Consider the following 26,273-nt stretch of genomic DNA (forward strand, 5'->3'; position numbering starts at 1 on the left):
GGTCCAGAAATTTATCAAAAACTTGTCCTCAGAACATGCACTTTGCACCCTCCGAGGAGGTTTTGATGAATGAATGGAACAGAATTTATTGATATCTGTGTTTAATATCTACTACTGATGTTGCACTTTTGTACTCTTAGTGGATGTTGGATTAAGAAGAGATAAATCATTATTGCTGGAGCTCATGAGTAGAACTAGTTATAAATGGTACTTTTATCTGTTAACTGTTTCTGCTTATGTGTTATGGTGATATTCATGTTCAGTTATTTATATATGAATGCTTAAATGCTTGAGTTATCATTTGGCACTTTTGTACGGTGATAGCTATTTATTTATGCTTAGTATATAAGTAGCTTATTATGCAATATGTTTTTTAGAAATGTTTCGTCTAACTTTTTATATGAATTGGTTTATCTTTATTGAATTCTTTTCTCATAGTAGTTGAATTATCTTTATTACCAACTGTTATTTGGAATCATTTTAGATTGCATAACGGAAAGATTACATCCCGGGTTAGTTTAGAATTAGATATTTCTGTTTATTAGAATACAATTGCATGTTGTTAGATTAGATTTAGAATAAAAATCATTTTACTTAGGAACCATTAGGAAAGAAATATCAATTCTCAACACACACACACATATATTGGGAAACTGGTCCCATATCCCCAGTTGGACCCACTATACCAAATGGAAAAGGAGCTGCTAACCAAGGTCCGAACCGGGTGGGTATCCCCCTTGTTGTAGACCCAATTTTTGGGGCTTCAACATATTTGGCACTAGAAGGAGGGCCTCGAACTATGAATGGAAAGTAAGTCTAAATCTTAATACCATTCTAAGAGTAAATCACCCTCACCATCTCCCCCGACTTCTCCATCACACTTAGAATATTTAAATCTCGAGCAAGAAGTCGAAAGAACAACAACCACTACCATAAACCTTGACATTTCAGAGAAATCTACTACTGAACCTCCTGAAGTTGAATCTTTAATTCATAAACTTCAGCGATTTTCTATATCACCTCAAAGATCTGATAAATCTCAAGGCAGTGTGACTTCGCAATATAACCCTGCTCATCCTCTCACCAGATTAAAGAGCGAAAAGTTTGGTATTGAGCCAACTAAGTTACCTCTACCTACAAGGAAGAGAGCAAGGAAATCACCTAAAGGGTTTGATAGTGGACTCTTTCGTCATCATCATCCATCTCAACTTCCCCACCACGAATTCAACCATCCACTCCTCCACTTCAAATCATCGTCCACCAAACCACTGGAACTTCAACATCTCCTTCTCAAACATCTGAAATTGTAATATCCTCATCTTCCCAACCGTAGGGATCATCTTCTGTGCTTTCCTTTGTTAACAGTTCAACGATGGCCCAAATGCCATGGAATAACCGAGGGGCAGTCTTAATGCCTGCGCCCTTGAGTCAAATACCGGCCCATCTTGAAAAATGGCTGCCTAAGTTTAATCCTGAAGCAGGCATGCTAGCAGAAGAACACATAAATAATTTTATGTTATCTATAAATCTCAATGGGGTCACTAATGAAGACGTTGTCGTTCGGCTTTTCCCATACACGTTGCAAGGAGCAACTGGATCATGGTATTTCTCATTACCATCTGGGTCTATTACTAGTTGGGAGATCTTCCAAGAACAGTTCTTGATTAAGTTTGGTGATGACAGGTCCACTGCAACATTAATCAATGACCTGTCTAACCTTAGAGCTGAGTCAAAGGAACCTATCAAAGATTTTAACTCGTGTTTTAATAAACTATTGAACAAAATTCCTACTGCTTCTAAACCAAGCGAAGAAGTGCGAAGTGAATGGTACATCTCTGCTTTACCATCAAACATAGCAATCTTCGTGGATAGAGCTAACAAAACAACTTTAGCTGACAATATGAAGGAAGCAATAGTGGTAGAGAAACGTATCATAGCTCTAGAAAAGAAAAACGCTATTGAAGAACGTAAATCTAAAAAGGTTTCTTTCAAAGAAGATCCAAAGAAAAAACAGCCCAAAGACCCATTTGATTTAGAAGGATTGCAAAAAGTTTTGAAAACCATGTCTAACAAAATGGTTGACATAAAGAAACAAGTAGCAGAGACTTCTTCTAAAAATCCTTACAAGCCTTATAGGAGAAATCCTTCGACTGATTCAAAGCCTCCTAACAGTATTACAAATGCTGAATTAGAAGAAGAAGAAGAGGAAATTGCTACTGACGAACCTACCGATGAAGAAGAAGTTGTAGAGGTACAAGGTATGTGGGATTTCATCCTCCCCGATGAAGAGGATCAAGAGGCATTGCCAGTTAGTACTCGAAGTAGAAATCAACTTGATCCTCCTCAACCTACTCCTAAGCCAAAGAGCGCAAGCTCAACACCTAAGGATAAAGTCGTAGCCAAGAAAACAACATCCAAAGCGACTCAAACAAGCCTAGTCCAAACTGATTCACCAACTCCATCTAAAACATTGATTGTTTCGGATGAAATGGAGTATAATATCATAGAAGACATGAAGAAGACTAGGGCTAACATCACTTTTTATGAATTGAGCAAGTTAAAACATCAGCAAAAGCTCCTTTTGAAAGAATTGCATGCAGTACCAGTTGCACCTCTGCCCGCCGCTGTAATCTCGCAAGCTTCCCATGAGATGGGAAGACCTCCAAATACTATGATTAACAAAGTTGATCCAAATGACATCGCTCTAATTGGAGGAAGGTCAAGATCTCATACTCCGCCATTTCTTCTTACTTATGAAATTTTCAATAAAAATTTGCATAATTGTTTAGTGGATTCAGGAGCTTCATCCAATATCTTACCTAAATCGATTTGTGCAAAGTTGAATGTTCAACCTCAAAAATCTGTTGTGCGCATAGTGCAGCTGGATCGGTTGCAAGTTGAAGTGATCAGTGAATTAAATCAGGTTACCATAAGGCTGTCATCTAATCCAAAGGTATGTCAAGTGATCGATATTTTAGTTGCAGACATTCCAGAATTCTATGGTTTAATTCTTAGCAGGGATTGGTCAAAAAAGCTTCATGGATACTTTGCAACCGATTGGTCGCACATGTGGCTCCCTTACAATGGTAAGCCAAATCAGATAAAGGTTGAGCGAGAAAGACATCAGAAATACATGGTAACAGAATTGGAAGGAGAAAATGAGCCAGTAGCATACATCAATAATATAATTGGCAACTATTCTGTTGATTCTTTCCTAAGAAATTTTAATGCTCACACTTCACCTTGCTTAGAACATTTTGTTTTATCTCAAGTAGAAAATTTTTCTCAAACAGATAGTTCTAAATGTATTAATTTTATAGATAATCCTGTAAATAAATCTTTATTTTGGAAGTTATTTTTTTACGGTTCTAAGTCTAATGAAGGAGCAGGCGTAGGATGTGTATTAGTTAGCCCAAAAGGAAACAAAACTATGCTAACTTGTAGACTCGAGTTCGATTGCACTAATAACACTGCAGAATACGAGGCTTTAGTCCAAGGATTATACAAAGCAATCGGATTAGACATCAAATATCTACAAGTCTTCGAAGATTCTGAAATTGTTATCAGACAGGTACGGAATACTATACATTGTCTATCAGGTCATTTAAAGCATTACCAATCTTTAGTACAAGATCTGACTGAACATTTTATAGCATTTAATATTTCATCAATTCCTAGAATCCAGAATGCTAGTGCCGACCTCTTGGCAAACGTAGCTTCCAAGCTCATTCCCTCAGAAGACTTTAGCCCCGATAGATTTTCAATCGAATTAATCTTTAGACCCTCGATTCCTGATAACATTACAAATTGGAGAATTTTCAACGATGATCCTGATATTGTAAGCTTCCTCACCTCTGAGGGATCTTATACAAATAAGATAATTGATGAGGATCAACATGACAAACAATTGCAACAAGATAGCACTAATAATGCTATGCCAAAATCAGTAGTCAAATTAGAAGATCTATATGATTTGAAAGATCAATTCAAAATATCTACCAATTCAAAGCTTCAAAGTTCAACTCTAAACTATGAATTAGTAAATCTAGGAACTGATACCAAGCCACAGAATATCAACCTAGGCCTTGGCCTAGCTCCTGAAGAAAAACTAGCGTATGTTCGTCTCTTGAAACAATACAAAAGTATCTTTGCTTGGAACTACGATGAACTTAAGACTTATGACACTTCTATCATCCAACATACTATCCCAATGATAAACGATGAAAAATCTGTCCAGCAGAAACTGAGAAAGATCCATCCTAATTTAGAAAACCAGATCAAATATGAGCTTAATAAGCTATTGAAAGCCAAAATCATTTTTCCTGTACGACATTCTCAATGGGTTTCCAATATGGTTCCCGTTAGAAAAAAGAACGGAGACATTAGAATTTGCATTGACTTTCGAAATCTGAACAAAGCCTGCCAAAAAGATAATTTTCCTTTGCCTCCTATGGAGCAAATATTGCAGGGAGTTGCAGGATCAGAATTAATGTCCTTCTTGGATGGTTTCTTGGGCTATAATCAAGTTTTGGTCCATCCCGATGATCAATTAAAGACCACTTTCAGAGCCAAATGGGGTACTTATGCCTATCAAAAGATGCCTTTTGGTCTGATCAATGCTGGTGCCACATTCCAAAGATCCATGGACATCACATTTAAGGGACTAGTAAACAAATCGGTAGTAATCTATCTGGATGATATAACGGTGTATTCCAAGAAGCGAGGCAATCATCTCAGAGATTTAAAACAGATCTTTCAATGGTGCCAAAGATATGGAATTTCACTTAACCCAAAAAAGTCCTTTTTTGCATTAAGTGAAGGAAAACTTCTTGGATTCATAGTGTCAAAGTCTGGAATCCATATTGATCCTGACAGAATCAAGGAGATTTTCGAAATACCTTTGCTTCACAACAAGAAAGCTATGCAATCTTTCCTTGGCTAGATTAACTTTGTAAAGAGATTTGTTCTAGATTTTTCAATAATCGTATCTCCTTTACAAGCAATGACTAAAAAGAACTCAATATTCAAATGGGGCCAAGACGAATATGAAGCATTCAATTTAATCAAACAAGCGATTGTTAACGCTCCATCTTTAGCAACTCCCAATTTTTCCGATCCTTTTATTTTATATACATTTGCATCTGATAGATCATATGCTGCGATACTCACTCAAGCAAATCAAGACAAGGCAGAAGCCCCAATTTCTTTTTTCAGTTCAAATCTACAAGGGGCTGAGTTAAATTATTCAGACGTAGAGAAACAAGCATTTGTTGTTTTCAAAGCGATAAAATATTTCAGACCCTTTCTGCTTAAAACCCATACAAAGATCATAGTACCGTTTCCAGCGGTAAGAAATCTTTTAGTACAGAAAGATGTGGGTGAGAAAAGAGCCAATTGGGTTACCGCATTACAAGAATATGACGTTGAGATTAAACCAACAAATATTGTTAAAGGTCAAGGCTTTTGCAAAATGTTGGCTGGAGCATCGCTTATTTCCGAAATACCATCTACAAAGATACAAATGTATGAGGTAAGCCTAAACGATGTTGATTCATTATACACTGATATCATATTTTATCTAAAGAACATATATGCCCCTTCAAACCTCGATTATGCAAAGAAAAGAGCTTTAAGGTTGAAGGCTAAGCAATATCAGCTCGTGAACGATGTACTTTTTAGGATGAATTATGATTCTGTTCTACTTAGATGTCTTGAGAAATCTGAAGTTGAAAAGGTGTTGCAGGAACTTCACGATGGACGAACACATGGACATTATGCTGGAGATGCTATTGCACATAAAATCCTCCGCACAGGCTATTACTGGCCCACACTATTCAAAGACGCGCATAGCTACGTAAGGAAATGTCAAGTTTGTCAAACTGTTGTTGGGAGACAAAAGAAGCCATCATTACCTTTACAGCCAGTCCACATTGAACAACATTTTGATCAATGGGGATTGGATATAATAGGTGAGATCGTTCCTCACTCTTCTAAATAGCATAGGTATATCCTTATAGCTACAAACTATTTTACTAAATGGGTAGAAGCAATTCCTCTCAAGACAGCTAATGCTGAACACATCCTTGATTTTATAGATCAGTTCATAATCACCAGGTTTGGTTTACCCTCTGCTTTAATGTTGATGATGCATCGTATTTTTTTGGCAATGCTATGACTGAATTTGCACTCAAAAGAGGTTTTAAGCTTAAATACTCTACCAATTATTACCCACAGGGGAATGGGTTAGCTGAATCTACGAATAAAAATTTGATCAGGATCATTAAGCGAACCATTGACCAGAATCATAAAAATTGGCACAAGCCTTTAATATATGCTTTATGGGCAGACCGAATAACGCAAAAAGCCTCTGTTGGCACTTCTCCCTTTAATTTAGTTTGTGGGAAAGAAGTGGTTCTTCCAACTCATCTAGCAATTCCCTCTTTGGCCTTAGTTCAATATATTGATGAAACACCAACTTCTTCCTTACAACTAAGGCAGTTACAAATCCTTAAGCTAGAAGAGCAAAGAGAACAGGCTAAAATAGCTCACGCTCATCACCAAGCATTAGTAAAAGCTTCTTTTGGCTCAAACTTGATGTCCAGAAAAGACTTTCAGATAGGGGATCTAGTTTTAAAATGGGACAAGGCTCATTAGGAAAAGGGAAAACATACGAAGTTTCAATGAATGTGGCTTGGCCCTTTCCAAATCACAGAAATCATAGGCCCATCTACCTTTATGTTACAGGATTTAACAGGAAAAAGAGAATCTTTACCTGTTAACGGGCAGATCCTCAAAAAATACTTTCCATAGGAGATCATTCTTCTATTTTTGTAGATTAGTTTTTCTTTATTTTCATAATAAAACCAGTTGTAAATGGTTACATTTGGAATTCACGAAAAGGAAAAGTATTTCTTTTAGATTTTGTTTTTTTTTTTCTTGTATAAATAGAAATAATTTAGAAAGTTGGTCATTATTATTGAAAGATACAGTCAAAGAGCTATAAGCCTGAATATGATACTAGTTCCAACCTTGTAAATTTTGATAAAAAGCGACCTTTAGTGGGAATTTGTTTTATATCAGTCAAATGAAAGGTATCAATAACAAAACAAAGATTCTCTGTAGAAAAGCTCTTTCCAAAAAACTCTACCATTGTCGTCCAGAGCTATTCTTAAGGAAACTATGACTTCCTCCCCACCTAAGGAATCATAATTTTCAGGGAATAATCCAATGATACACTTTAAACTTAAAGAATAAGAGGTCTCATCATGAGCCGACTTATCATGATCATAGATATTATAGTTTGCTGACTTTGCCAAAACTGCACACCACAACAGGGCAATGACTTGAGATTGTTGCAATCAAAAGACAAGGGGTCTCATCACGAGCCAGCTTGTTCAACAAAGCTATAAATCAAGTGAGTGGCATTGTCATAATTTGGCTATCAAACCAAGGCATTGCTCTTTAAGGATTAAAAGAAAATGAAAGCAATAGGTGTAGATATGGATTTCTCTTTGAAAATTGTATATTTCTCCAAGTGGGATATAGGATCATTGTTGGGTAACAGGTAACCCTATCGAAGCTATAAATGCTTGCTGGCAGCAGTGGCTCTACCTACGACAAATGAGCATATTTAAAACTAATTTACAGAGAGGGCTTTGTTTTTATCTTTATAAACCAAGTAGTGACTGATCTAGATACAATGACTAGCTCTAGGAAGTAAATAAACAAAGTTGACATAGAAGAAACAAACTATCATTGACAGTTGAAAAGCATAATGTATTTTATCTTTCTATAATAAAGTTTGATTTGCTAAGAAAATTTTCTGTTTTGGAAGTTTAGGAAATTCAAAAGAAAAGCAGAGATAATTGGTTCTTCCAAGTGAATCGCCAATTGTTGTGGCCAGCAACAACCCCTCTTCTTATTTAGTTTTATCACTAATACTAAATAAGTGGGGACCCTTATTCAAAAATTAAAAAAAATTGATTAATGCTTGTATTTCCTTTTTCAATAAAACTTACTATCATAAACTTAGGAGAATACCCTCAAAAATCTAAAAAGGCTTAAGTTTTATGATAAGTTAGAATAAAATCAATCCTTAAAACACGTCGCATCGGAAAAGGGTAATGGATACCTTCCCACAAGTGGAATTCTAAAAATGTGAAATTGCAATGCGAAATCACGCATCGAAAACCCCTCATCACATCGCATGCCTTAAACCTCACCTACGCTGAAGTGCCTTAAAACGCCAATATGCGATGGCGCATCTCGCAAATCGCATTTCGCAGAAAACACATTGACAAATGCTTGCCACACGTAAAGGAACTACGATTTGCGATATTGCGATATTACGATCTGTGATACTATGATTTGCGATATTGCGAAGCAAATCGCAAAATCGCCTTATCGTAGATCTGCACAGCCCGTTGTTCGAGAAAGATTTTTCCATAAACTGAGGCCCGATTATGCGCATTTATGTTAATTAATGAGTTAGTTGGCAATCATTAATGAAATATGGTTTTGATCTTATCAAGGAGCCAGTTCACGTAAGGTGATATATTTTATATATTTTTCTGCATTTAAAGCTTTCCTGTCACCTTTTCTTATCATCGTTCTCACCTCATTTGTAAACTGCAGGAGCGTAGAGCTGAGAAGTATACAGAGCAGAGTTCAAGATATTATGGGAAAGAAGGGTAAAGCTCCCAATTCTTAAGATAAAGAGATGACTCCCATTGTACACAGACACCACCTGTAACAAAGATGCCCATATTACTACTTGGGAAGGCATGTATAGTTTACTTGAGGAAGAAGATCCCAAGGTAATGGAGGTTACGGCTACTGCAGGCTCACACGGATCTTCTGAGGCATCTGTTACACAGTAATTTGTCACCATTTGTCACCGTCCCTGTTACCCCTCTCCCGCACTTTGGAGGACTCATTCCGGGACCTGTGAGAAGTGACATAACTTGAAAACACTTGCATTATGTTCCCCTAAGTATGGACTTCATATGCTCTGAAGACATCTCCTGCAGAATATCCTTAAAAAGTCCCCTTTTTCCATTAGCGCGGATCCACAGTGTATTACCCACGCCAATGGGGGAAATCCTCCAAAGAGGGCGCGCTAGTTGGCGCTCTGTCTCAGAACTATACCCGCGCCAACCGAGTTTGGAAAAGCTTTTTAACAAACGCATGCCCGAAGGTTTTTTCCTTTCGACTCATGAAGCTTTTTAAGGATAATGCCAATCTCATGGATGTCGAGATTCATCGTATCTCCCTTTCCTCTATCCATAATAGCTTTTTGAGGATAATGCCAATCCCATGGATGTCTTGATTCATTGTATCTCCTTCTCCTCCATCTATAAAAGCTTGTTCTGTTGCATTTGACAGGCTAGTTCGAGCATAGGGAGAATTATACTGTCAGAAGTATAAGAGATTGTTGTAAGAGTCTTCTTTGCATTCATAATCAAAGAGAGAGAGGCTTGTTCCTAACCCCAACAAGCTTTGCAAGACATATGTAGCTGATCACCCAGCCAAAGGAGGATTTGACGTCAGAACTATGGTTGTATTCTTCTTTGTTGATTATCAATAATAGATGACTATCATTATGGTTCCACTCTTGTTGTTCATTGTAATGATGTTTGAGTTATATTTTTTCTGACCGATATATAATTGCATCTATTGGATTTTATGCTTGTATTGGTGTCGTTCTTTGCATGTGCAGGTGTCCATTCACGAAGATCGTGAGGATCGTGACCGGCTGGAGCAAAGGAACGGGAGTGTCGGCTCTTCTACAACACTAGCGTTGGAATCCAAGTAGGCTCTCATCATTTACCTTTAATCTGTAATTAGGAACTTGCGTGGTAGCATTGTTTGATTATTGCTAGACCCATTCTGGGCTAGTAGTTATCGCCTCTGTCCACAGAGGGGATTTACCTCTCCAACAATTTGGCGACTCCACTGGGGAAGTTAGCTTGTTGTTTGATTTGTAAACTTTAGACGGAACCTGAAGTACGGCCAGATAGCCTTCGAAACGCTATTGCTTTGCATTAGCGAAGTAGATCAACGCCACTTCAGTCAATCTCCAGTTTGGTTTACGAACTAAACAACTTGGAGTTTGTCTTGTCTCTTTGGTTTTCTCTTGTTTTGATTGCTTAGATAGCTTTTTGGGTTGGATTCTTTGCTGTCTCTTGCTGCCTGGTTTGTCTGGATACTGCTGGCCTAGTCTTGGATTGCTTGTTTTTTATTTTAGCATAGCAAACTTGATTGGTGCTCTTTTTTGCATGACAGTCGCGCCAATTGGCGCCACTTGTCAATGTACAGCCCGCGCCAATCCTCAATTGGCGCTACTTTTAGCCTGAAAGTCGCGCCAGCCCAGGGAAACTTTTAGAGTTTGCTTGTTTTGAGCCTTCCAAGCTTGGTTTTTGTGTCTGGATACTATCTTTCAATCACTTGAATGTGTTTCAAGTCTTTTTTGATTGGTTTTTGGCCTTTACCCTTTGGGTGTTTGCTTTTTTCTACCGATTTCACATTTTAGCCATAGGGCATCTAGTGGCTTTGTGCAATCGAGCCTTCCTTAGGAGTTTTGGTTTTCTGTTGGTCCAGTCAACTTTTTGGTTACTCTCTTGCACTTGTTCAGTGATTGTTAAGCTTTTTATTGCGTTATTCAAGTGATTCACTTCTTTTTCACTTGGCTTCGTTTGGGCTTAGATTACATAGCTCATTGAGGTCTTTGTGATTTTTCTTGGTTTGAAAGATTGTCTTGGTGTTTCAGGGACTTGATTATGTTTTCATTGAGTGAAATTTGTTTCTTTTACTCTTTGTTATTATCTCTCAAAATTTGTTTAGTGCATTTTGCCATCGAAAAGAAAACGAACAATCTCTTTTGCGTTGCAGTAGTTAATGGAAATTAGAGATTTTCATTGTTATTAGCGATTAGTGACTTTAAAGAAAAGTTTCGTTTATTGCCATTAGATGCATTAGAGTCATTGTTGATTGTTTTATGATTATTTTGTTTGATTGAAAGATCTCAACTTTCTCGTAGCTAGCATTCATCGAATGAAATGATATATTTTGGCATATAGCTTGCATTTAGGAAATTGTGAGAGATTACATACGGTAGGACCTGGAAACTGAAACCTAATCAAAGATCAACCGTAAAATGAACTGAATGAATCTAAAAACGCATTGGAACTTAACGCATACATCTAGAGGTCTAGGCTAGAGACGTGTTCCGGCGTCGTTAAACCTAGTCACTGTTGTTTCACATTAAGGTTGGGTGATTCCTCCTTTTGTGACTCAATAGTGTTCTAGCACGGATTTGTGCTCCCACGTACCGTCGAGTATATGGGGAGACCCCACTAGGTTATCATCCTTTATCCACAGGAAGCCGTGTCTGCCGCCTTACAAGCCGTAACGCACTGAACACAACATTCGGGAAGATTGACTGCCGTACGGAAAGTCCTTGGTTTTCATATGATTGCCAAGGTGTATATGCAGTTTTACGGATTTGTTTGGTAAACCCTTTGCCTAGTTTCTCCAGAGTAGTCACTTTTGATCCTTTTCGGACTCCTTAAAAGAAAAGGCTCACCTGAGCATTTGTCACTTTGGGTTCACTAAACATTCGAAGGCGACTAGAGTCACCTTTTCGTCCTTTTCTCGACTCTTAAAACATGAAAAGGTCAAGTTCAGTTCCTTTGTCTTAAAATTTATTCGGCCACGATTCACATTTACCCAGTTAGATCTCATTTGCGTTAGTTTGAGTAGGCTTCTTTTTCATTCTCGATGGCAACTTTTCCGGGGTTCACCAACCTAGGGATACCCCCTGGTCATTTCGCTCCTTTTGGCAACGTTGTCCCTTCCTAGGTTAACTCTTGGGTTGCCTGTTTGGTTGTTTTCAACCTCTTTGGTCCCTACCATATCGACTGCTAGTCAATCAGTCCCTCCACCTGAACAACATCATGTTGATTCTAAGGTGGACCTCTCCCCTTCTTCGCTTGTTTCTACGCCCTCATCTTCTACTTCGCCTGGTGAAAGTCTAGATTCGAGTAACCAGGTGACTAAGAAGAAGAAGAAGAAGACGAAGAAGAAGAAGTCTCCTAAGGGAGAGGCTAAAACTGCAACTAGTCCCTCGAGTACACCTCCCATCGGGCCACCTTCTGCTCCTCCCCGGAAAGTCAAATTCCTTGTATATTATGCAAGGATGACCATCTTTTGCGCGATTGTCCTGGCATTTCCAGGGTCTTAGAAGTATGGTCTCACAATCCGGCCCGCCCCTCATCGTCCTCTGAAGCTCACGGCGATGCTACTCTATTAGCTGGAAATGGTAAGGGAAAAGGGAAGATTGGAATCCCTTGTAGACTTTGTGAAGGCAATCATCCCCTTCACATTTGTCCGCTCATGGATAAAGCCTCTGTTGTCTTGGAAAGTCTTACAGCTCCTTCACCTCAACTACCCGTTGGCTATCAACGTATTTCTGCAGCCGCAGATCGTCCCCCTGTTGACAAAGAGATTGATTCAAATTCTTCTCTTGTCCAGGCCCCTCTTCTCGAACCTGGCTGTGCCAAGCCTGTTCCAGACCAACCATTGGTCGGAAAGAGTGTCGACTCGGGTTTCCCTCCCGTCGATCACTCTGTGTCAGAAGAGCATAATTCCCATGTTCTTCTCGTCTCCTCAGATTCTCCTGAGTCCGGAAATGACTCTCCTATCCCAGCTGCTCCCAAGAGTCCTGCTTCGGTCCCTTTAGAGCAGGGGGGCAATCATACGATTCCCCCACCAAGTAGTTCAGTCGTTTCCTTCGACTGGAGTCGTTTGACCACCTCCCGCCTTCCATCCCATGTGCCTTTCTGGGTCACGGTACACGCCTATAATAGGGCAATACCTGGCACTATTTTGGATGAGGGTGCATCTGTCAGTCTTATGCCTGCCACTACTTGGCAAGCTTTGGGTTCCCCACAGCTTGTGCCAGTCGCGCCGAATCTGACGGCTTTTGACGGAGGAACTAGTCAACCATTAGGGATTCTTCCAAAGTTCCCTATTACCTTGGGAGGCAAGACCGTCTATATAGACGTATCGGTTACCCAAGGTGCTTTAGATTTCAGTCTTCTCCTTGGTCGTGACTATGTTTATGCCATGGGGGCCCTTGTCTCTTCACTTTTCCGTGTGGTTTGCTTTCCACACGATGGAAGAATTGTGACTATCGATCAATTATCGTTCGTTCGTCCACGGGTCCCTCCTGCGCAGTTGTCATCCCCTCCTGGTTTTCATCCACCAGTTGCATCTGCCCCACCACAGATCAACTACGTGGCCACTTATCCCGTGCCTGGATCCAGTGATGCCGCCATCGTGCATAGTGTCCTGGGGGCATTGGGTCGTGACTTCTGAGATGTTACCCTTCCACCCGGAGTGGCACTCTTGGAAGCCCCGACTTCCTGTTCATTCTAATGAAGTTCTGGCAGAGCATAGTTTGTTTTCCTATGTCAAGCTCCTTTAAAAATGGAACTAGGTCTGGCGGAGCATAGTTCGTTTTCCTATGTCAAGCTCCTTAAAAAATGGAACTAGGTCTGGCTGAGCATAGTTCCTGATCCTGTGTCAAGCTCATTAAAAAATGAAATAAGGGTTATGAGGATAGTTCTTTTCCTAGGTCAACCTCATTAAAAAATGAAACATCTCCTCCTTTCCAAATCGAGTCTTTGATTAAGATCTCGTAAAATACAAGTCGAGTCTTTCATAGATCTCGAGAGTGAACCTTCATTCCATCCACTTTGTTGAATGCAATGAAGCTTGGGGGGCATGTACCTCATTTTGTGTTATTATGCTGGGGGCATGCGAACTTATAACAAGCATAGTTTTTCATTTCAAGCTTGTGTAAACATGAAAGCGAATCCAAGCAGAGTTCTCCATGGTTCAAGCTTGTGTAAAAATGAACCCATACCCATTTTACATCTCGTGATTGTCGTTATTTCGCTAAATTCTGTTAGATGAGCCTTGGTTGTTTCATTCCATTGCTACCATCTCTTTGGCTGATCATATGCTTTCACTTGGTTGTTTATCCTTTCCTGAGGAACCGCAGCGATGAGTGGTTTTATTAGCCAGCCTCTTGACCATTATATGTTTTGAGCAATTCCACCATTTCCGGAACCAGTTGCTACCCTTTATACCACTCGTTCCTCTAGGACGAGTCTCCTTTTAAGCTCTTTTCTGACTCGTAAAAAATGAAAAGATTTCCGAGTATTTTTCCCTTTTTAACTCGTTAAAGAGAATAAAAATGGAGGTCTGCTTTCAGCTCTTTTCCGACCATTTAAAGACGAAAAGATTGCCGAGTTATTCCTCTTGACTCGCTAAACGTAAATAAGGGGTGGTCATCTTTAAACTCTTTTCCGACCGTGTAAAAACGAAAAGATTGCCGGGTCCTTGTCGTTTCAAGCTCGTTAATGGTTATGAAACGACGTGATTTCAGTCGCTTTTCTACTTTTTGAGGTCGAAGTCACTAAACATGAAAAGTACTCCTCGATCGTAATGGTCAGGCGGTTCTTTCGAGCATTGTTTTATACTTTTTCGGGCTCGAGAGACACAACTTTACGAAAAAGGACACCCTTGGAGTTTTCTTTTCCGCTGTCTTTTCAAACTCTGTAAACATGAAAAGACACCGAGTTCTTCCTCTGTCAGACTCGTTAAAACTTGATGACATTGGAGTCCGTCGAGATGACGCTTTACAAGCATATGCTATCCCCGTCAAGCTTGTTAATAAAAATAACTGGGGTACTCGCCAGAAATGGTGGGGGATTATTGTCGTGTCGGCAGTATGTCGCTCTTGAACATGGCACTTGTCTGCTTTCGTGTCTGGGTGGGGACATCTCATCTCGTTTTTCACTTGCCTTTGTGGATTTGGGTGATCCTGTTTGACCTCTCGTTTGCTCATTGCCTCGTCACCATGACCTTTGATCCATTGATGTCAAATACTGCCAAGTCCACTGTCGTGCCGCCAATATGTTCAAGAGAAGTTGACCTCTGTAGAATAACAACCTCCCTCTGATAGCTCACATAATTCTGATTCACCACAACATTCTTCCTCTGTCTCGTGTCGATGATGTGGGAAACACTATGGCCCACCTTCGATCAAGGTCACTTCCTGTCGACTTCAGCTCATTATCCAGAGGAAGAATGAATGAATGGAACAAGATTTATTGATATTTGTGTTTAATATCTACTACTAATGTTGCACTTTTGTACTCTTAGTGGATGTTGGATTAAGAAGAGATAGATCATTATATTTGGAGCTCATGAGTAGAACTAGTTATAAATAGTACTTTTATCTGTTAACTGTTTCTGCTTATGTGTAATGGTGATATTCATGTTCAGTTATTTACATATGAATGCTTAAATGCTTGAGTTATCATTTGGCACTTTTGTACGGTGATAGCTATTTATTTATGCTTAGTATATAAGTAGCTTATTATGCGATATGTTTTTTAGAACTGTTTCGTCTAACTTTTTATATGAATTGGTTTATCTTTATTGAATTCTTTTCTCATAGCAGTTGAATGATCTTTATTACCAACTGTTATTTGGAATCATTTTAGATTGCATAACGGAAAGATTACATCCCGGGTTAGTTTAGAATTAGATATTTCTGTTTATTAGAATACAATTGCATGTTGTTAGATTAGATTTAGAATAAAAAGCATTTTACTTAGGAACCATTAGGAAAGAAATATCAATTCTCAACACACACACACACATATATTGGGAAACTGGTCCCATATCCCCAGTCGGACCCACTATACCAAATGGAAAAGGAGCTGCTAACCAAGGATTGGACTGGGTGGGTATCCCCCTTGTTGTAGACCCGATTTTCGGGGCTTCAACAGGAGGGTAGCACAAGATTCGAACCCAAGATCTCCGGTTCGGTGAGACTTCATTCCACGACCATCGCCACTTGAGCTACCCCAGGTAGACTTGTTTGTAGAATTTTATTTATGAAGGTTGCAGTGTATTTATTTCGATATTTGTTGTAACAGATAAATTGTTAATTAAATAACAATTAGGAGAAATAATATCAACAAGGCCCATACATAGACCCAAATGGGTCATAGACACTCGGGGTTTGAAACCCCTAGACACCCATACAACTCCTAAGATGCTCTGACCAACAAGAAGAAAGAGGTCAGAAAGCATCGAAAGATGCTCTAACCAACAAGTAGGAACAATGTTGGAAGATACTTTGGTCAACAAGTAAGCCCATGGAGATGCTCCGACAGGCCTCACCAAAATCATAAGACACCCTGGAAACATTGGAAGACACTCTGATCGACTGCATGAGAGATGTCACAAACTAGGGGCTGGGGTTCCAACCGTCCCTCTTCTTCTTTTGTGTAACCCTTTCCAGGGATGTGACCCTTTGTTCCTCTTACGACAACCTAGGTAGGCCCAAAATACTGTCGACGAAAAATAGGCGCATCGAATAAGGGCTTTATAGCATCCACCACCATTATCGCTGAGCCCTCCTTCTTTGCAGCCACTACCATTTCCCATCGTTCTTTTTTCATCACTATCATCGAAAACTCCTCCTTTGTACTCGTTGCCGTCACCTCCCTAACTAGGTCACGACACCCCTAGACAAAACCTAACATGCACAGACGCACACAACCTCCCTCATTCAACAGCCTGAGGCACACGACCCCTCTTGTGGTCATTTTCGGGGTCGCAGCCCTCTGTACCACTATTGACAACCCAAGCAGGCCCAAAAGATTGGCGATGAAACGCGAGCATGTAGCTTATTTATTGTTACTGCTGATAGTTCCTCCTCCACAACTGTCGCCATCGCTCTTCAAACTTTTGCCATCACTATTGTCGAACCCTCCTCCTTCACAGCCATCGCAAAACTCTCCTCCTCTGTAGCCATTGCCATCTCTATTGCTTCACTAGGCAAATCCTATCAAAGTGCAGCCACTGTTATCCCAGGAAGAGTGACATTGCTTCTCATATATATATATATATATATATATATATATATATATATATATATATATATATATATATATATATATATATATATATATATATATCAATAAAATTATTATTATGCCGAGAGGTGCTCTACAACCTAATACATGAGGGGGAAGTTGTCACGTGAAGCTACATTAAAAAAATGTGTGTGTGTGTGTGTGTCGAATAATATATGTATATGCAAAAGATAACATTACTTTAAAAAAAAAATGTTACTTTAAAAATCAATGTCCGCCATAAATAAAATACTTCAATTTTCAACTTTATTTTACATTAGAATTTATATAGTGATATAAAGTAATTGAAATTAAAATAAAAAATTACTTTCTAGTAATATGCTAGAAATGTGTAACGTAAACATTTTAACTAGGTGAAAATAAAATAAAAATAACCCTATAAAAATTAAATAATAAAAGAAATAAAAATGACCTATTGATCCATGGTTTTAAGAATCAATGGTATTGACCCATGGTATTCATGTGGAATATAACTTATTTAAGGGGCAAATTAAACTAGGCTAGATCCATTTTAGTTTGATGTTATATTTAGATACATAAATAAATGTAGAAAACGATGGCTGAGGTATGATGGGAAATATTAAGTAAAATGTAATAATATTGCATTTTCATTAGTATTTCCTTCCAATCTGGCCACTTTTTATTGGGTGGGGGTGTTAATCAATATTGGGTAACAGATAATATTGTAATATTATATTTTATCCAAGATTTCTCCTCTTAGTTTGAGGTTATATTTAGATACATAATTAAATGTAGAAAACGGTGGGTGAGGTGTGATGGGAAATATTAGGTAAAATGTAATAATATTGCATTTTAATTAGTATTTCCTCCCAATTTGGCCACTTTTTATTGGGTGGGGGTGGTAATCAATATTGGGTAAGAGATAATACTGTAATATTATATTTTATCCAAGATTTTTCCTCACACGATTCACTTTTTATTAAAAAAAATCTTTAAATTTGAGGTTCATAAGTAAACTTAACTCCTATATAAACATTTGATCCAAGTATGGTAGAGATGTTGTAATATTTAACATCTTCACTTAAAAATAAAATAAAAATAATATTAATAAAATAAAATAAAAACATGAAATTAATATTTATACTTATAATTAATTAAAAATAATAATTAAACTAGCTTAAATCCATTAACTCTGGATCTACCAAGGGCCAAGAGGGATCAAATTTCTTGAGATGCAAAGCTCTTCTAAAGTGAAAAGAGATTTGATCCCTCTCACGGCTTGGTAGATCTAGATTTAATGGATCTAGGTTGATTATTATTTAAACTTATCAATTGTCTTTTATATAAGAGACAAGGATTACACAACAATGTTGCATATTACACTTGTTTGTATTGTGAATATTTAATCATTTAATGTTTTTTGTTTGTTTGTCAAGTTGTCTATGAGTTGACATGTGGCTCGAGAAACCATGACCTAGGGACAATTAATCCGCCAAAGTCACACTGGGGATTGCACTCGGCCTGGACCACACAGGGATCACACTCGGCCTGGGCCACACTGGGGATCGCAGTCGGCCTGGGCCACATAGGGATCACACTCAGCCTGGGCCACACTGGGGATCACACTCAGCTTGGGCCACACAGGGATCGCACTCGGCCTGGGCCACACCAATGTTAAGTTGACTGGATTTTTTAGCATGTCTCCTCCCCCTAGCACATGCACAACCACCCCTGTGAAGTTTGATCCTGGGTCACCTTGCTAACGAGGCCCATCCTCAACCGGTTGTGCTAGTGAGACTTGACATTTAATAATTTAATATTTAAAATAAAATCAATGTTGTTTATTCTTATTTTGATTGTTTTTTTAAGTAAGCATGTCTAAATTATATTAACTAAGCCAAATTTGCAGTATGTACAATCATGAGTTTCTTCTCTACCTCAGAGCAAGGAAACTAAAGAGATGAGACAAGAGTTCTTTGCCCCTAGAGGGGGAAACCAGAGTTAACATTGTTTACATTGTTTTTCAAAAAGATTAAACCATAGAAACTGCACGGGAGGGCAAAGCCTCGTGGTGCCTGGAAAATGGACTGATACAGAGTGATAACTTCACATTAGGACAGAGCCAAAAGGTCCCCAGTCTCCAAATTGGCACTCTTTGGCCAAGGAACCACTGTGCTATTGTACTGGAAATTTTCGAAGCAAAAAGGTCTTCCAAAATTAATTGATCGAAAGAAGAAGGAAAAATCGACTTGGCCCTACTTAGGAAGTCACCGGACGACGAGAGCTGTTGTGAAGCTAAACAAAGACCGAGCTGGAGCCACCTTGTGCTTGAGAAATGCCATGAGTTTGCCACGTGTCGACCTCCTTCGAGATTTCCTCCAGAATGAATCATCCGTTAGGGCTAAGCCTGGGTGGGGAAGAATATGGAACATTGGCCTCAACAGGAGGAGGAGGCGGGGAGCTCTGCAAGAAAGGGAGAGGATTTATTTTGAAATTTTAAATTGTTTAAGTTATTCTATTTCTATTTGTAATGTAAATGTTTAATAATTTAATATTTAAAAAAAATTAATATTTGTATATTTTGAATTTTAAATGGGTTTTAACAATTATATTATATGGGTTGATTTTATTTTTTTAATTTTTGATAAAGTTCTTAATTAAGATAAGTTTATATCTATACAATATTGAATTGATTTCATCCGTTATATGGTATTTATTTTGAAATTTTAAATTATTTAAGTTATTTTATTTCTGTTTGTTGTGAATGTTTTTTTTTTGCTAAGGCAAGAGTAGTTCCTTCTATTTCAATAAATCGAGAAAAAAATACACAATTTACATAAACCCTGAACTCCAAGAGGAGACCGGGAAACAAAGGGCGTGATGCCAAAGAAGAGCATCATTCTGCTGCCAACAGTAAATACGAAAAACAATTAAAACAAACTTTATGAAAAACCAAACCCCCAAAAGCCTGAGCTACGACAAGTAACCAACCACGAAGCCCAAGCGAAAAGCCCGTCAATACATGGGGCCCCACTTAAAAGGAATCAACAGATCCGACGGTTCGCAACACCCCACGAAATCGGACGATGCTCCAAAATATCGCATCAACAAACCTGTGCGAAACATACCTCGCGATGGAGGGTGGTTTCCACTTCCCGCGCTGGCCACGTGTCAGAAGTCTGAAGGTGTCGCTCCCCTTATGACTAAAACCACTTTTAACCCAAAAGTGGTGCGATCGCAACCAAAACCGCCAACCACCAACCGCCAACCCCACCAAGACCACGGGCCCCACCAAGCTGCTCGATAGATCCTAAGCGTTGATTAGCCAGGCACCATCGGACGGCTGAGCAGATGATCGCATGCTCGAGGTCATCGACCTTTAGGGCGCGTGGAAAGTGGATTTGGGACCGGGCCCTCCTCCACGTGGCATTCTTTCTATGGCATCGCTGCAAGAATTCAAAAACCACCTTTGACAGGAAATCGGTGCGACTGCTTCGAAACCACCCAGAGGTGGTTTTGCCTTCTGCCACTGAAAAATTAAGATGACGCAAAAAATTCCGAGGCTGCTTTCTACTGTTCGGGAAGCTCTGACTCCCGACGCTGAGAAAAGACTTTGTCGTGAGCTCCTTTACCTCTTTCCCTGTCTTGCCTTTCTTTGTGCACATTTTAATCCCGCTTGTTGTAGCCCTCAGACCTATCCTTCCCCCTGCTTAACCCAACATTGAAACTAGCTGCTGAAACCTTTTTGAACTGCATATTATACCCTGTGTCGCCTCTCAAGGCAAGAAGGAGAAAAGGTCCCATTCCCCAGAGAAAGAAGTCAACCATGCCGAGAAAGCCCAAAATCATGGAGTTGACCGCCGAACTGAGAAGAAGAAACAGGCAAAAGAGCATTAATCTTAGTTTGCTCCTCGTGCCCAACAATCGAAAATTTCTTTGTCCTCTGCGGCTTGAGCCTCACAAAGAGCTTTTACCCTGTTTGTAGGCATCTCTTGCCATTTCTTTCAACCCTGCCATTTGGATTAGTCACTCCTAGGTTGGCCAAAAGATCTGCAATTTTGTTGGCTTTCCGCCTAACATGGTTGAAGCTAACCGTTCGTAGACTTTGGAGGTGTTTTTGAATTCTCTGGTACACTTGTATTAGTTTCCATTGTTTTGAGGCTCTTTCAGGAGTTGTACCGTAGCTGATTTTCTTGACTGCATTTATAGTAATTTCAGAGTTTGCTTTGATGAGAACATTTGAGCTGTTATTGAGTTTAAGAAGCTCTAGACATTGTTCCAATGCCATCAATTCGGCCATGTTGTTGGAAGCATGGCCTAAATGACAGTAGAAGGCAAAAATTATTTTTCCATCTTCATCTCTCATGACACCTCCATAACCTGCAATCCCCGGGTTACATTTGGAAGCCCCATCAATGTTACATTTTAGGTAACCATTAGGAGGAGGATGCCAGAACTCCTTTTCCCTTTCCGCTGTTCTTTCCTTTTTCCTCATACCATTGGGGATGATCTCATGCAAACCCAGTTGCTTGAGAGATCTCAATTCACGTGCTGTGGGAGGATTCAAGGGATAACTGTGCAGAGTGGTGGACACAGTCTCTTTTATCTGCTTTAAGATTAAATCCATCAGGCAGAGCTGAGTAGTCTTTTCATCCTTGAAGATTCTCTTGTTCCTTTCTTTCCAAGCATTTCAGATAATGAAGCTTGGTGTAAAGGTCCAGGCTAAGTTAAGAATCTCGTTGTCTGCAAAGTCTTTTCTCCACTGGTTCAGGGTGTGAATAATGCTACCTTTGTCTCTGTCTATCTGCTGAAAAATGCTTTTGAAGGAATCCCATAACCAGGAGGTATAGGTACAACTATTGAGGATATGCTCCATAGTCTCCTCTTGAGCCTCACATAGGTGGCATCTAGAAGGCCCCATAATTCCCCTCTTCTGAATGTTATCCCAAGTAAGTATTTTCTTGTGATGGACTAACCACATAAACAGTTTGATTTTCGTCCATCCTTGGTAATTCCAAAGCTTTTTCCAGGACTTATCCAAAACGCAGGGCCCAAGGTTAAGAGAAATCCTTTTAGCCTCCTTGATATTAAAGATTCCCTCTTTGTTTTGGCCCCATTTTAACTGGACCTGCCCATTTGTTACCAGAATCTTCCTCTGTTCCAATATTTTCATGAGTTCCTCTGTCTTTGCTTTTATGGGGTTGTCCGCTCTGCAATCTATTTTTCTCCAATTTCTCCATTTATTAGTGTCCTGAGGAGGATTCCAGAAATCCCTGACTCTTGTTAGCCCTTGGAGATCGGTTTCTTGCTTGATGCCTAGAAAGTCCTCCCTTAACAACATCGGTTCTTGCTGCCATTTATCCTCCCAGAAGAGAGCCTGATCACCTGCTCTGATTTCCCAGAAGCTGTTGTTTTGTACCAGACCTCTGTTTTCCCAAGCTTTGTTCCAGATGTGAGAGCCTTTTATGTTCCCTGACATTCTGATGAGCTCACTCGTTTGCCAGGAGCTGGCATATTTCTCTTTCCAGGTATTAGCCCATTGCGCCCCTGGTTCTTTAACCCATCTCCACCAAAGTTTAGCTCCTAAAACATTACTTAGAATCTCCTGATCATCTAAGCCTAGGCCTCCATGACTTTTGGGCTTGCAAATTTTATCCCATGCCACCAGGGCCCATTTCTTTCTGGTTTCCTCCTTGCCCCAGAGAAAGTTGTTTGTTGTGAATGTTGAATAATATAATATTTAAAATAAAATTAATATTTTTATATTTTGGAAATTTAAATGGATTTTAATAATTATATAATATGGGTTGATTTTTTTCTTTTTTTTAGTAATTAAAATAAGTTTATATCTACACAATATTGAATTGATTTCAATTGTCATTATTATAATTCTACATTATTATAAAGTTTAGATAATTTATTAGTAATAATTTTTAGATAATCTACATTAATCTCTACTTAGCACATAAAACTAAAGCATCAATAACATTTCAAGAATTAATCTTTACAATATATACTTGATATAATTGTTAGAAAATCCATTTTGCTTTATACATGATACATAAAATTAAAAAATTAATGACATTTCAAAAGTTAGTCTCAATAATATACTTTATTATTAATTAATTTATTCTTTGGGTCCATAATTAATTTATTCTTTGGGTCCATCGAATTAGGTTAAGTGTTGGACAACGTTTCTTCTAAACCCATCTTGAGATTTAAGTGTTGGACAACGTTTCTTCTAAACCCATCTTGAGATTTATTCTTTGGGTCCATCGAATTAGGTTAAGTGTTGGACAACGTTTCTTCTAAACCCATCTTGAGATTTATTCTTTGGGTCCATTGAATTAGGTTAAGTGTTGGACAACGTTTCTTCTAAACCCATCTTGAGATTTATTCTTTGGGTCCATTGAATTAGGTTAAGTGTTGGACAACGTTTCTTCTAAACCCATCTTGAGACTTTGTACAAGTATTAGATTCAAAAATAAAGACGTAGTTCCTCTTGAACTAAATTTTCGAATAACGTGAGGTAAAATTTGAGTGTCGCAATCAAGGGAAAGGTTAAAATTTTGATAGTGTAACTGAGGACCAGATCTCGTCATCTTAGGTGCGAAAGAGGTAGATGGATAATTCCCAAAGAAGAATGGGAAGAAAGAATGTGTATCTTTTGCAGGACAAGAGGGGTTGAAACCAAGTGACACTTCATTGTAGAATGTCTTTATGAGTACATTAGTAATCAATTTAAAAGTGGTCTAAAGGTGGACAATTTTGGACAGTTTGAGCACACTGTTTGAGGAAGCAAGGCTTCACAAAGTTGCGAATTTTTTATTCATGACTGTTCTAGAGAAAAACTTAAGAGTATAATGTCTTATTGGATGTGGAATTTGGATCCCTTAAACTATTAAATCTCTTCAACAGCATAATCTATTCTCATGTAATCTGCCTCATAGAAACAAAATTAAACTCCAAACAATTATAATTTTATTTTTAATTTTAAACATTTACCCGACTTCTTTCCTTTTGCTCTCAATACCAATGCTATAATCTCTTTCCTTTTGCTCTCAATACCAATGCTATAATTTAATAGAAAGTTCTCTCGTAATAGAGAGAGGTCTTATCCGAAATGTTGGACAGATCACTTATAAGACAGTGCCCTTCTTTAAATCCATATAAAAAATTCCAATAACGCACTCCAACGAAAAAGTTCACGGCAAGCCAGCTAAAATCGACATTTCCCTTCTTTAAATATATATAAAAAATTTCAATAACTCACTCCAACGAAAAAGTTCACGGCAAGGCAGCTAAAATCGACATTTCGAAATAAAATTTAATTTGTTATAACGATAAATATGAACTGCTACTTTATTACAACAACATGTCGCGTGAAGGCTAGCTCCTTTTTTGAATAAAATTTAATTTGTTATGACGATAAATATGAACCGCTACTTTATTACAACATGTCGCGTGAAGGCTAGCTCCTTTTTAGCCGTAGCTATGTCGGATTCGTCTGGGCGTGGCGTTATTGAGACTCGAACCGTAGACTTTTCGTACCCGTAGCATCTCAGCTCCAGGAGGTTTCTTCGAATCGCTGTTTCCGGCCTCGGCAACCTTCCTCGTTTGTGTTGTAGTACGGTCAAATATCATCAGTTTCGAACACTTGCTTGAGGGCCTCGAAATTTGGTACGGACTTTTACGATTTCCATAGTCTCCACAAAAGTCGGTGCACGCTATTCAGACGCGTGAATGCTTGAAGTTGTGAAGCTTAAATCCATGAGAAAATTGAGCTTAATTTGTGAAGGATTTCCATTGTAAAGGTTTGGCAAAAGCAACGGCTTGTCACTTGCCCGCTTTACAGCATGTCCGTTTCGTAATTCTCATTTTCCGGAATATATTTTGATGTTTTGAGCTGAAATCCAGAGTCCTTCTCATGTTTCAAGATGAACTGACACTGAACAAGTTAACCGTCATTAAACACCATGGTCTCGTTTTCTCGAGAAGATCCACTGGAAAGGCTTGAATCCTTCAAGCTTCCACTTTCGATCTTTAAAGTCCCTGCGGCAAATTTCAAGCACGTTTAAAGTCGGTACTTGCTTTCATATTCTGGATTTTATTTTTTTGCCCCTATTTGGCTAGGGTTTAAAGCTCACGTTGCGTTTTACGGTATATTAAGATTGAAAACAGCTGTCTGAGAATTAGATTTGTTCATCAATTCTCCTAAATATCGGGAATCCTTCAGTATTTCTATTGATTTTGTAAAGTCCTTACATTCTTTATTTTGAAAGCTTTAGTTTGGCATTTTTGTTTTTTGATGTGTCATTGTCCGTCAACTGTAAAAGAGGAAGATCATTATCTTCTGAAATAGAATCATGGTACAAGCTTCTGGAAGGAGTTCAATCAGTTTCGGATCCATGACGTGCTCACTTCCTATCCTTGCTGTAACAGCAGCAACTTTAGCTATATTTCTTGGAGTTGTCATTACACCTTGGTTAGGGTTACCTCTGAGATCCACTATACAAAGCTACATTTTGGAAGCCGGTTTCATGGGTAATAGCAAAAATGCAGACTACTTTTCTGATAATAACAGTCAGTTTGTTGATGTGCCTAATAACAGCACAGTTCCCACTTACGTGTCTGGCAAAAATCATAATACAGAGGAAATCGTTCATCCAAAAACTACAGATGATGGAATTTCTAATCAATCTGCAGCGACACCAAAAAGGACGGCAAACAATGGAGGTATGGCTAAAAACGAATTTGTGAAGCAGTTTCCTTTGTCGGGAAATCCATCTATATCGTTAAATTCAAGTTTACAACCTTCAGAAAAACAGTTACAGTCAACTAGTACTCAAGCTCCTGGATCTCATGATGATTCGCAAGATAAGACTGCAAGCACAGCTGAAATCTCTGCCACTGGTAAGAAGACGGAACCGATAGTATTGCGACCGCCTATAAGTTCCGAGAATGGCACTGCAAATGTTATAACTTCTGGGTCATCCACAGGTAGTCTCTCACCATTAAAATTCTTCAATCTATTAAATTTTAGAATGATTAGATGTTTCTAACTCAGCTGTTTGAACAAGGGTTGATATTATTCCATTTTTTGTTAACTGTTGCAAAGATAGTTGTCACCATAGTTTTGATACCTGTTCTGGAATATGTATTTGTTCCCATTTGTGAAATGAAAAGGTCGTTGTGGAGAATTTTTGAAAAAATTGTTAAGTCTAGTCCTGAGCCCGTTTCACAAATTTTAATAATGTGCTAAACAGACTCTTCATACATCTACACTCTAGTTTT

At 38.7% G+C, this 26,273-nt stretch overlaps 1 protein-coding gene across 1 annotated transcript in view; it reads left to right on the plus strand.

Moving 5' to 3' along the window:
- Positions 1 to 24,436: 24,436 nt before the first annotated feature.
- The window catches only part of LOC149181032 (protein YLS7-like), a 41,525-nt gene continuing 39,688 nt past the window's right edge, over positions 24,437 to 26,273 (plus strand). Inside the window, exon 1 of the mRNA XM_089416418.1 lies at positions 24,437 to 25,979. Coding sequence (XP_089272544.1) covers positions 25,346 to 25,979 — 634 coding nt within the window. The 5' untranslated portion in view covers positions 24,437 to 25,345. The remainder of the gene's footprint in view (positions 25,980 to 26,273) is intronic.

Source organism: Pinus tabuliformis, chromosome 3_2 (genome assembly GCF_031772625.1).
Source record: "Pinus tabuliformis cultivar Carrire ecotype Pingquan chromosome 3_2, CPIR1, whole genome shotgun sequence".
Classification (NCBI taxonomy): domain Eukaryota; kingdom Viridiplantae; phylum Streptophyta; class Pinopsida; order Pinales; family Pinaceae; genus Pinus; species Pinus tabuliformis.